At 60.1% G+C, this 12,329-nt stretch overlaps 3 protein-coding genes across 3 annotated transcripts in view; 1 reads left to right on the top strand and 2 right to left on the bottom strand.

The window, feature by feature from the left end:
- Nucleotides 1-2,600: 2,600 nt before the first annotated feature.
- GPR182 (G protein-coupled receptor 182) lies at nt 2,601-3,727 on the top strand. Its single transcript, XM_008926211.3, has one exon. The coding sequence runs from the start codon at nt 2,603-2,605 to the stop codon at nt 3,695-3,697; it is 1,095 nt and encodes a 364-aa protein (XP_008924459.2). The 5' UTR covers nt 2,601-2,602; the 3' UTR covers nt 3,698-3,727.
- A 4,635-nt stretch (nt 3,728-8,362) lies between these two features.
- ZBTB39 (zinc finger and BTB domain containing 39) lies at nt 8,363-12,108 on the bottom strand. The gene is made up of 2 exons (XM_029958182.1): nt 12,019-12,108; nt 8,363-11,331 (listed from the first exon to the last, which is right to left on the bottom strand). The coding sequence occupies exon 2, from the start codon at nt 11,220-11,222 to the stop codon at nt 9,093-9,095; it is 2,130 nt and encodes a 709-aa protein (XP_029814042.1). The 5' UTR covers nt 11,223-11,331; nt 12,019-12,108; the 3' UTR covers nt 8,363-9,092.
- Nucleotides 12,109-12,263: 155 nt separating this feature from the next.
- Nucleotides 12,264-12,329, bottom strand: part of MYO1A (myosin IA) — a 14,399-nt gene continuing 14,333 nt past the window's right edge. The window contains exon 6 of the mRNA XM_029958185.1: nt 12,264-12,296. Coding sequence (XP_029814045.1) covers nt 12,264-12,296 — 33 coding nt within the window. The remainder of the gene's footprint in view (nt 12,297-12,329) is intronic.

Here is a 12,329-nt window from a genome sequence, read left to right as displayed (position 1 = left end):
TGCTCAATAAAGCTGGTGCAGCGCTGGGGCTGCTCGTGGTGCCTCCGAGGTGTCCGATGGCCCCCTGGCCACAGCGCTGGGTGACCCCTCCCGTGGTGCCTCCAAGGTGTCTGATGGCCCCCTGGCCGTGGTTCTGGGTGACCCCTCCCGTGGCAGGACCCCGGCTCCTGCCTGTGCCTGGAGCAGCCGCGTACTCAGGGAAGTCCCGGGTCAGCTGGCAGGGAACGTGCTGGGAAAGGCAGGGTGTTTATCCATCCCCTGTGGGTGGTGATCCCTGCTCACTCAGCCTGCTAATTAAGGGCAGATTAGTGATCAGTAGCTGAGGGGCAGGTCCCTGAGGTTGGGCACTTGACTGCAGCACTAGAGCAGTGCTGAGGAAGCGTCTCCAAAACACTTTCTTCAGCTTGGCAAAGCAGCACGACATCCCCAGCAGCCCCCACACGTCACGTTCCAGGTGTCCCCAGGGCCTGGATCAGTGTGATGAGCTCCTGGGAGGTGACACTGCGGCCTCAGCTGCACCTGCCCTGGGATACCTGTGCTCACATCCCTCTGGCAACATCCTGGTCCTTCTCAATCCCACAGTTCTGTGTGGAAATTCCCTGACCTCTTAAACAGAACCAGCACAGCATCCCTTTCCCCTTGGGTGGGGGGCAAAGACCCCCAGCCCCTCCCTGGCAGAGCAGCTCCTCCTCACCCCGGTGGACCCAGCCGAGCCAAAATGTGCCCAGGGTGGGCACGAAGCTGCCAAGTTCCTGTTTGGAACCTGGACCCTGGGTCCTGCCAGGGCTGGTACCTGCACACGGGGTCACCAGGCTGGGCTTGTTGTTGTGAGACCCGACTTATCAGTGCCCTCGTGCTTCCCCACTCCGGCCGTGCCTTCCTTCCGAGCCAATTGTTGATCCCAAAGTCTTGTCTGCACTCGAAAAAGGAGATTTCCTGCAATTGTTTCACAGGACTTGCAGCTCGATGCAAAATTTTCTGCCTATCAGCCCCCTCCCCAGCACCAGGGCAAGGCTCGGGCCCCCTCCCTTCCCCTGCCAGACAGCAGGGCAATCACAGCTCCGTGATTAATTGCTGCCCGGCCAGAGGTGCTTCTGTGGTGACATCCATCTGCCATTGGCTGCTGTGGCAGCACTGCCTGGGCAGAGAGTTCAGCTTTCAGCCTTTTTTCCCCCAAATGAAACCCCGAGCTCACCTGGGTATCGTGGTGGCATCAGGGACAGCTGCTGGCACCTGTCCCACCACCCACCCTTGCAGGAGTCCCAGTGCCGGGGCAGGACCCGGCCTGGAAAAGTCCATCCCAGAGGATGAATTTTCCCTACAGCAGGATCCAGGCAGGATCCAGCCCCCGAGCCCAGCAGGGGGATTGTGGAGGGGACCCTCCAGAAGCCTCGGGGACCCCCCTGCACCCCCACACCCCCCGGCACCCGCGGCTCCCACACCGACACCTGCCCGGGGCCTCCCCGCCCAGTCCTGCGGCCAAATCAAAAGGGAGCCGAGCCCTGGGGCTGGAAATCCAGCCCAGTGTCACCCACGCTGGGCTGTCTCAGGATGTTGGACCACGACAGTCATTTCCTGCCGGGAAGCAGCACCAAGCCCACCCCGAGCTCTGCTCTCCAGAGGCGCCTGAGCTGCTGAGCCGAGAGGATCCCTGCGCTCCCAAGCAGCAGGTGAGCAGAGCTGGCCCTCCTCCCTCGTGTCCATCTGTCCCTTCTGTCCTCCTGTGCTCCCTCCCATCCCTCTGTCCCCTCTCCCATCCCTCTGTCCCTTCTTCTGTCCATATGTCCTCTCTCCTACTATCTCTCCCTGGTCCCATGGGCCTCTCAGGACCTGCAGTGTGGAGAGGGTGGGAGGTCGGGGAGCCATGGGAAAGGCATGTCCAGCCTCTCCATGGTTTTGGGAGTGGGTGGGTGCCAGCCCATTGCCACAGGGATGGCTCTGGTGGGGGACTCTCAGCTGGGGCACTCCTGGCTCGCTGGGGTCCAAGTTCCACAGGAGCACCCCGGCAGCCCAGCATGCTCCTCCAGCTTTCCCAGGGGAATGGCTGGTCCTGAGCTCTTCTAGGTACAGGGCTGGATGGGTTCTGTGGCATCTTTGCCACGCTGATGCAGCTGTACTGGGATCAGAGCTCTCACTTGAGGCACCAAAGGATGTTGAGGTCAACTGCATTTCCCTCAACTTTATAATTTTGTCACCTACTTGGAAGTCCCGACGGCTCCCGGCAACGCAGCCCAGACAGGCAGAGCCAGCGAGGGACCACACTGAGTGCTCGGGAAGGGGATGGGGCCTTTCCTGCTGGAGTGGAGTCTGGGGCACAGTCACCGGGGTGTTCAGTGGCCTGGGCACCAGCCCATGCCCCTGGCCAGGCTGTGGGACAGGGACAGCCACCAATGAGGCTGATGTCTGTGGCTGGCACTTAGTCTGACATGTGAGGGGATCACCTGGGCAGACACGGCATCTTCAGAGGGTTGATGTAGGGAGTCACCATAGGACTAAAAATTGGGTTAAAACCCCCCAGAAGGGTCTGAGCCCCACGCAAGGACCGAGTTCTGCGTGTTCAGACTCTCCAGCTCAGTGCTCTCCCTTTCCCTGCAGCGCCAGGATGGCTGAGATGACCACGGCCCCCTCTGAGACACACACTGTCCCCAGTGAGTACGGGGACTACCACAACTGGTCCGAGCTGTTCCACCTCCTGAACCACACCTACACCTACTGCGAGTTCAGCCTGGACGAGAACATCAAGCGGGTGATCCTTTTCATCCTTTACCTGCTCATCTTCGTGGTGGGCTTGGTGGAGAACCTCCTTGTCATCTGGGTCAACTGGCAGACACGGGGCAACAAGAGCTTGGTCAACCTCTACATCATCAACATGGCCATCGCTGACCTCGGGGTGATGCTCTCGCTGCCCATCTGGATGCTGGAGGCGATGCTGGACTACACCTGGCTCTGGGGCAGCTTCCTCTGCCGCTTCACACACTACTTCTACTTTGCCAACATGTATGCCAGCATCTTCTTCCTCACCTGCCTGAGCGTGGATCGCTACGTGTCCCTGACCAGCTCCTCCCTCTTCTGGCGCCGGCACCAGCACCGCGCGCGCCACGTCGCCTGCGCCTGCAGCTGGGTCCTGGCCGCCTCCATCCCCTTCCTGGAGGTCGTCCACATGCAGCTGGTCAACACCGGGGAGCCCATCTGCATCTTCATGGCCCCCTTCGAGACCTACGACGAGTGGGCGCTGGCGGTCAGCTTGGCCACCACCACCATCGGCTTCCTGGTCCCCTTCCCCGTCATCGCCGTCTTCAACGTCCTGACCGCCCGGTTCCTGGGGCGCACCAAGCCGGAGAGCCGGCGGCACTGCCTGCTCATCTACGCCTACATCGTGGTCTTCCTCATCAGCTGGCTGCCCTTCCACGTCGTGCTGACGCTGCTCACCCTCGACGGCAACCACATCATCCTCAACTGCACCTTCGCCCGCTTCCTCTACTTCTTCTACGACATCATAGACTGCTTCACGATGCTCCACTGCGTCGTCAACCCCGTCCTCTACAACTTCCTCAGCAAGAACTTCCGCAGCAAACTCATCTCCGCCGTGGTCAAGTACATCCCCAAGGACCACGGCGCCCTGAAGGGCGCCGGCAACTCCTCCTCCACCACACAACACTCCATAGTCATCTCCAAGGACAACAACCCCCCCAACTAAGGGGGGTCGGACCCTCCCACCCCCCGTGGCAGCAGCTCCCCAGGGACACTGGGATCGGTTTTCCCGGTGATGAGGAGACACTTTGCTTTGGCACAGCCTCTCTTGCCAGGCGCCTCCCACGGCAGGACAGGGTGCCAGGCATGAGGGGAGGTGGTGCAGGAGCTACAGACATCTTTCCTCTGCAGTGCTGCTGTGGCAGATCTATTTAGCTAAAGAAAGAATCAGAGAGATTCCCTGTTCCCCAAATGAAACCTTTGCAGTAATAAAGCAGTGAGTTGCCCCACTCGGGGTCCAACACAACCCCGCCCCTGGGATCTGAGCCCCGTGCCCCCCAAGCCTCAGGGCTGGGGTGCACGATCTGCCCCATCACGGGTGTTTCTGCACCCCCAGACTGTCCCAACACCCCGAGCAGGAGAGAGGGAACCACCCTCTGGAACAAAAACCTCCCTCCCCGCCCCCAGAAACGTCCAGAGCCTGATCTCGGAGAGAGGAAGGCGAGGCAGCCGTGGGGGCTGAGCAGGGCACAGACCTGGACTGGGACGAGGGGAGGAGCGATTGGGATCCGAGATCAGCAGCTCCTCGAGAGCAGTTCTGCAAACCCAGCAGCAAATTAAACTGGATTTGACTGGGCAGGGCTGCTCCAGATTCAGGGCCGGGAGCTGGGGTGGGTTCCCAGTTTGGGTCTCCCATCCCGTCAGTCCAGCCTCCTCTGGAGCGTTCCCTCACAGGTATTTAAGGCCACTGGGTGCATTCCTCAACATCAAAAGGCTCCAGCAGCCCTTCCCCTCCCATCAGAGCCCCCGTGGGAGCCTGGGCACGTCCAGAAATCCTGGGAGCTGGAGAGAGGGCTGGGCTTGTGCTCTGCAAGGAACTGGAGCACCCGGAGAAAGTTCATTCTCCTCTGGACTCTGATCCCAGCCCCGTGCTGCGGGTCTGCCCTCGCCGGGGGAAGGTGACAGAGCAACAGGGGCCCATAAATCTACCAAAGGCCTTGAGCTGCTCGAGAAACACGCTGTGAAAAAAGCAGAGCATAAGCAGTTCTGGGGGCAGGATGCTGGCAGCACGGGGAGCAGGGGGGGAGCAGGATGTTCTGGGAGAAGCTCAGGACCGGGAGTTAACACGGATGTGGGGTTATCACTGGGCTGGCTGACTCTGCCAGTTCCAGGGGTCCTGCAACGGGGCAAATCCCTAAATACCACAGGGTTCCTTCTGCAGGGACATTCCTTGGTCCCCCAGGGACACCAGCGCTGAGGGGACAAACCAAATCCCTGTCTCACACAGGAACACTGGGAAGGCACCAGTCCCCTCACCACAGCAACTCCCTGTCCAGGGCAGCAGCTCAGGCTGTTCCCCTTCCTTAATTCTGTTACTCCCCCAGGCTGAGGCTGAACTTGGGGGTCTGCACCCACCACCTTCATCCCCAAATCCTCCCTGGGCTTCCCTTTGCCCATTCCCTGCCACTTCCAGCGACGAAATGGATGACAAATACACAACAACAAACCACCTGATGTGTGACACAAACCAGGGCAACAATATATTCAAGTTACTTAAAACATGTAAAATTTGGTATTTGACCTATTAAACTTTACTTTTACCTCTCTTCATTTACCTGAAACTTTGTCCATAGATCTCAGGGCCAGAGTGGCCTTAAATAACCCCCCACCCAGCCCCAGGTGGTGACCCAGGTTGGCCCCAAGTCATTCCTGGGACACACCGGCTCCTTTACCCCCCAGACCACTCCCCCAGGGGCTCATCCAGGCACACAATCCCTGGAATTCCCTAACTGGGCTGCTGCAGCCCTCCCTCCTCCCATCCCTGCATCCCACAGGAATGCTACAACCTGTGGCACAACCCTTTGCCACTCCCAGTGCTGGAAGAGCCCTGGACCTGCACCAGGGATCCTGCCCAGCACAGCATGGGAGCAGGATACTGGGATGGCCTCACGTGCTTCCCAGGCACTCCCAAGGAGACAGGAATGCCAGGATGCACACGGGGAGGAACAGGTTTTGTGAAGAGGCAGCTACAAGAGGTCAACGTTTTCCTTTTTATTATTCTAAATAAAAACCACACTTTGTGCTGAACAATGGAGTAGAAAAGAACCCGATGTACAACGATTTTAGACATCTACGATTTTGGGGGGAAAAGTTTACAAAATATACAAAACTTTACAGCAAATAGATAGTAAACACTTAAATAGCAGGAGGTCAGTACCTACGATTAACTTAACGAAAAGGTTAGACAGCAATTTCAACTCTGGTTCTTTCTTCTGCTTCATTACTCTGATGAGAGACCTGGATCTGTTGGGAAGGGGGAAAATGAACTGTGTTGGGGATGGGCTCGGAGCAGGCCCCGGGAAGGGGATTCCCTGTTGGAGCTCCCCGGGAGGCTCCAGGACCCGGCATTTCCCCTCTGCACCCCCCTCTACTACCCCAGGACCCCAAAGCACTTGGCAAACACCTCAGGCCGGCCCAGGGGAGGTAGGTGGGTGTCCCTGCAGTCACTGAGGGGAGCAGGGACAGGAGGGAGCAGGTTTGCCCACAGTGCTGGAGCAGGAACAGAACCAGGCACGGAGCGACAGCCCCGGCACTCCCAACACGGAGCTGAGGGTGGAACTGGAGCTCCCAGCTGGACAAGGGGACAGGAATCCCAGGGGTGACATCCCTGTACAGCTCTGCAGGCTCAGGGAGGCTCAGGACCCTCCCAGAGGGAGCCCTCAGGTCTCTGATCCCTCCAGAAACCCCCCTGAGGAGGAGCAGTGGTGGGTCCAGACCTGTCCCCTTGTCCCCTGCTGCAGGATGTTCCACGTGGGAATGGTCCATTACATCACAGGCCAAGAGAAATTCCAGGGATCAGAGCTGGCTCCTGCTTTCCCCCAGGGCTGGGAGCGAGGGCCGGTTGTGCCCGTCAAGTGTTTCAGTGTAAAAGCTTCTCTTTTTGGTTAATGTGCACAAAAGGCTTTTGCTTCACAGCTTATTGAGATCCAGGGCTGCGGGTGCTGTGCCCCGGCCCTTCCCAAAGCTCACCACGGCTTCTGGAATGTTCCAGGAGGCTCTCAAGGCTCTCCCAGCCTTGTCTGTCCCTCACATCCTTCATCGCCACCTCCAGAGCAGCGCAGGTCGTGTCCATCCCTGTCCCTTTCCCTGTCCCCAGCCGGACACAGCCCGCAGTTCTGCGCTCCAGGGGACCCTGGGTGAGCACGGGGTGGGACTGGGTGACCCCCAGGGGTCCCATCCAGCCTCACCCATCCCGTGATTCCATGAGAGAAACCCTGGAACCCAAAGAGCAGCTCAGAGGAGCCTCCAGCAAAGCACCACCAGCTCCCCCCGACTCCCAGAGCCCCGAGCTTTCCCAAAACGATCCTTTATTTCTGTAAAACTTAAACCACACTCAGCTGAAGACGGCTCTGCAGCGGCCCCAGAGCCGGGACCACGAGGCCGGAGCTGGGACCCCAGAGCTGCAGCAGCCAGGCCAGCCCAGGGCTGACCTTCGCTTCGGGGCCTCCCCTCCTCCGAGCGCAGGCCCCAGGCACCCCCCGCTCCCGGAGGTAGGTGGGTACCACGGGAGGCACCACCCTCATTTTACAGATGAGGAAACTGAGGCAAAGAGGTGAAGTGACCTGCCCAAGGCCACGGCGGGTGGGGGGAGCGGCCCCGGGCGCTCCGAGCTCGTCCGGCCCCCGCCACGGGAAGGCCCTTCCCGGGTGTCCCTGCCCAGGGAAAGGGCAGCGGGGTGAGTTTCCGGGGTTTGCAAATCACTAGTTTAGTTTAGTTTAGTTTAGTTTAGTTTAGTTCAGCAACAGCAAAACTTGACAGAAGCGCAGGAGCCGACCTGTGACCACCGGGAGCCCCGAGCGCTTCCTGTTTGTGAGGTAGAATGAGTTCCCGAAGGGCAGCCCGAGCTCGGGATTATCTGTTCCTCCCCACCTCTGCCCCGCAGCAGGATAACATGGGAAAAAGCCAATTCCCACCCTTCCTGGTGTAAACACTGTCAGCATGGGCTGAGCTCGCTGGTGGGGCCAGGAGTGACCCCCAGGATCGCCCGACACGGGGCTGGGAGAGCCCCCCCTGCCAAGGGACGCCCAACACATGTCTGGGAGAGCCCCCTGTGCCTGGGAGAGCCCCCCACATTGAGGAGCAGCTGGCACACGGCTGGGAGACCCCCCCATGCCCAGGAGAGCTTCCCTATACTCCGGAGAGCCCTGCGTGTCCAGGAGTGCCCTGGCAAGCAGCTGGGAGAGCCCCCCATGCCCAGGTGAGCCCCCCCATGCCCAGGTGAGCCCCCTGTGCCCAGGAGTGCCTGGCACGTGGCCAGAGAGGCCGAGCTGAGGTCCCCAGTGGCCGCCACTGCTGCGACTCCGGCTCTGTGAACAAACTCACATCGCTCCAACAGCGCGCATTTGCCACTAGACAGGCCCAGGACGTGGTGATCCACGACGTGGCAGGGAGGATCCCTTCGTGGCAGGGAGGATCCCTTCATGGCAGGGAGGATCCCTTCGTGGCAGGAGAAGGGCCCTCGAAGGTACCTTCCAGGGAGTTAAGGCAACGGCTTCATCGTGTCTCGTCCCGAGCGTCCGGCGGCCCCGAGCCGGGGGATTCCAGCGGCTCTCCGTGGCCACCACCAATCACCTCCCGGGAACACGGACCTGCTTCCCCTCCCTCTCCAGCCCAGAGACTCCTCCGGGAGGTTGTGTAGCTCCATCTCCTCCTCAGGGCACGAGCGAGTGTGTCACAGCCACGGCCTGGGAATGTGGGAATCCCCCTCCTCATTCGCACACTCACACGCTTCCTGCTCCTCTCCCTGGTGACCCAGCGATGGCCATTTCCAGGACACACTTGGCCCATCTTCTGGCAGTAGCAGCAGAACCCAAGGGATGCCCAGAACGTCTTTTTTTTTTTTTTTCTTCCTTTTTTCTTTCCTTTTTGTTCCTTTCCTTCGAGTCCAGCACCTGCTCTGGCTCTGTCCCTCTCCACTGAGGTCAGGTGTGAAAATCTTAGCAGCATCAGTTTGTGGACAAGCTCAGGGTTAGCCTGGTTGAGTGGGCCAGAAGGCTCAAAAAAAATAGACTCTAGACTCAAAAACTAGTGAGGAATACTAAAAACACAGAACTCGATGGCCTCTAACAGGACCAGAGTTAAGTAAACACGACAGACTCCTTGAAACAGTGATGTACCTCACGTGCTGTTAATTTGTACAACGCCACCAATCTAAAAAAAGCCCTAAATAGGCACAAAAAATAAAAATTAAAACAAACAAACAAACAAACAAAAAAAAAAAAAACCTGAAAAGGAGAATTCCATCCATGATGCCTGACCATTAAATAAAAGAAACGACACTTTTTTTTTTCTTTCCCACAGCCTCCGTAACGAAAATGCTCGCTCCTCCCGCCTCGCCCCCATCAGCTGTCCGTGTTCTTCTCGGCCTCTTTGGAATGGATGATGTACATGAAAGTCTGCTCGATGGTGAAGTCCGGGGGCAGGCTGCCCTTGTGCACCCCTATGTGCTTGCTCATGAGGTTGAGCGTGGAGCTGTAGTGCCCGCACACGGTGCAGCGGTACATGAGGGCCCCCGAGTGCGTCCGCAGGTGGCACTTGATGGTGGAGCGCCCGCGGAAGAACTTGTGGCACACCTTGCACTGGTAGGGCTTCTCGCCGGTGTGGATGCGCCGGTGGTAGTTGAACTCGCTGGTGTGGGCGAACCTCTTCCCGCACACCTTGCAGCTGTACTTGCTGTTCCCCGGCTGGCTCTGCAGCGCCAGCTCCTCGCTCAGGAACTCCTCGGGCAGCTTCCTCTTGGGCAGCCCCTGCGGCTGGAGCCGCTCCCCGAACCCCGCCCGCACGTCCAGGCTCCCGCCGCACTTGTGCTGGCTGACGTGGTACCGATAGGCCGCCTCCAGCTTGAAGCTCTGGCTGCAGAAGTGGCACTGGAAAAGAGCCTCCTCCACGTGCTGGTGCACGGCCAGGTGCTTCTCCAGCAGCTGCCGGTCCACGAAGCTGTTGGCGCACACGGAGCAGGAGAAGACGGAGATGCCCAGGTGGGACAGGGTGTGCCACATCAGGCTGCAGAGGCTCAGGTGCCTCTGGTCGCACACGCCGCACGTCTGGCTCTTCAGGTTCACGTGCTCCAGGAGGTGGTTCCGGACGGTGTGGAAATCTTTGGCCAAGGGCTTCCCGCAGGCAGCGCAGGCCAGCTCGGGGCTCCCCCCGCCCCCAAACACGGCCACCTTCCCGGGCAGGGGGTCGCTGGGGTGGACGACGACGTTGTTGTCGAAGACCCCGTCCCGCCGGTGCAGCGTCAGCTGCCACTGGGTGAAGAACTTGGTCTCGCACATGTCGCAGGAGAAGAGGAAGATGCCGATGTGGGACAGGACGTGAGTGACCCTGGAGTTGCGGTCCTGGAAGTGGGTCTCGCAGACCTTGCAGTTCCCGGTGAGCAGGTCCACGTGGTCCCTGGCGTGCTGGCGGATCAGCTGGATGTTGGGCTCCAGCACCTTCTTGCAGACCTGGCAGGGCATGGCCTTGCTGTCCCGGCCGTCGCTCTCGAAGGCCAGTTCCTCCTCACTGTCGTCGCTCAGCTCAATCACCTCCTCGGAAGGGCCCAGCTCTTCTCCAGCATCCTCAAAATGCAGCTCGGCCTCTCCCAGATCCTCCAGCTGCAGCTCATCCATCTGCTCGAACCCCTGCTCTTTGGAGTGGTCACTGTTGCTGGGGCAGGAGTTGCTCCCCATGGAGACATCCAGGGACGGATCGGTGGGGAAGAAGCCGCCCTTTCCGTAGTCGCCGTTGCTCTGGGCCTTGTACTGGGAGCAGGAGCTGCCGGTGGTCTGTGCCGCGACGTTCCCGCCGGGCTGGGCCCCCAGACCCACGGCCGGAGCGAACTGCCCCGGATCCGGCCCCTGTTCCGTCTTGGGAGGCTGCTGTGGATGCATCAGGGGAAGAGCCTGGCTGGCCTCACCCACGGGGTTCCTGTCGTCCTCCTTGTAGCCGCCCGACGCGTCCCCGTGCAGGACGTAATTCCGCTCGGGGCCCAAGTGCTCGGTGCTGCTCCGGATGTCACCCAGGGAGTGGCTCTGCTCCGAGGAGGTGCTGCTCAGCGGCCCTGCCCGGCCTTCCCCCACGGACAGGGAGGGCTGCTTGGTGATGGCCGAGCTCTCCAGGTCGGGGAAGGTGGAGTGGCAGGCCTGCAGCAGGTCCTCCATGCCCAGCCGCTCCGCCACCTCGTAGATGACGCCCACGTTGATGAGGTCTGTGAAGAGCTCCGAGGTGTACACGAAGCTCAGGATCTTCTCAAAGTTGGCCGGCGTGATGAAGTCCACCACGTAGGTCCTGGCAGCGTCCAGCCCCGTGTTCAGGAAGAGGTTCTGGAAGTAGCCGGCGGCGCAGGCCAGCACGGCCTTGTGCGCGGCGAAGGAGCGGGAGCCCACCAGGATGGTGACGTCGCACATGGTCTCGGAGAGCCGGCACTTGTTGAGCTCCTTCAGCAGGTTGTTGGGGTGGTTGGTGCTGTGCAGCTTGATCCTCATGCCCATCTTAGCAGCTGCTTGAGAGTCCCTCCTCCCGGTCAGCTTGGCCTTTACACCCTCATCAGCGGCGGGAGCAGGAGGTGTTGGGCAGCCAGGAGTGGCAGGGCAAGGGGCTCTGGAGAGGGGAAATGCAGAAAAATAGCAGCACTTAAACAACCAAAGTAACACCATTCTGCTCATACCTCCCATTTTACACCTTCTGGATGAGCCACAGAGCAGCTGCTCAGCTGGAAAGGGACTGAACCTGCCTTGTCACCTCACAGACCAACTTTTTAAGAAGTGAAGGGGCGGATGCACAAAGGGACAAACTCAAAACAAAAAGCCACTGACTCTGCCAGAGGCAGTTGAAGGTCCTGCTGCTCTTTGGGCAGGGACAGACATCTGTTGACTCAGAGACCCAACAGGAGCCTGTTCCAGCCATCCCCCCTCTTCCTGAGCCAGGGACAAGGCTCCTCTCCAGAGGGATGACACTCAGGCTCCACACAGTGGTCAGATTCCCATCTGGATCTCCTCCAGCCACCATTTCATCCCTGCACTTCAGATTCCACCTGTACCCACACGGAGACTCTCGGTTCCCACGTGGGATCTCATCTCGGATCCTCTGTGTTCCAGCCTCGTGGGCTCTCCTGGGATTTCTCCTCTGCTGTGGCACCTCTCAGTGCAGGTCCCCTGGCTGCCACCACGCCTGCCCCAGGCACCGGCCATTCCCACCTGAGCGTGTCCCTCCAGCTCATCCCTCTGCCTTTGCTACCCTGTCCTGCTCATGGATGCTCCAGCAGCTTTTGGGACCCCACAAACTTACCCAGAGAGCTCTACCCCTAATTCCCAGCCTCCTCCTTCCCGGGACAGGGAACAGCGAGCGCAGAAAGCAGCAGAGAGCGGGAGTTTGGAGGGGGCAGGAGGGGACGGGGCTGCTCCTGCCCCAGAGCCAGGGAAAGGTCAGAGGGGCTGAGGATGGACCGTCCTCCCCCGGGGAAACCCCCCGGCAGCTGGGGAGGGCGAGGAAGAGGAGGAGGACGGCCGGGGAAGGCTCTGGAAGGCAAACGCTCACCAGCGGCAATTCCTGCGGCGCGGGAATCCCTGTGGAGGGAACGGGACGGGGGGGGAAAGAGC

Source organism: Manacus vitellinus, unplaced genomic scaffold (assembly GCF_001715985.3).
Source record: "Manacus vitellinus isolate BGI_N305 unplaced genomic scaffold, ASM171598v3 scaffold_148_pilon, whole genome shotgun sequence".
Classification (NCBI taxonomy): Eukaryota; Metazoa; Chordata; class Aves; order Passeriformes; family Pipridae; genus Manacus; species Manacus vitellinus.
Note: the sequence above shows the minus strand (reverse complement) of the source record. Positions and strands in the feature narration are given on the sequence as shown.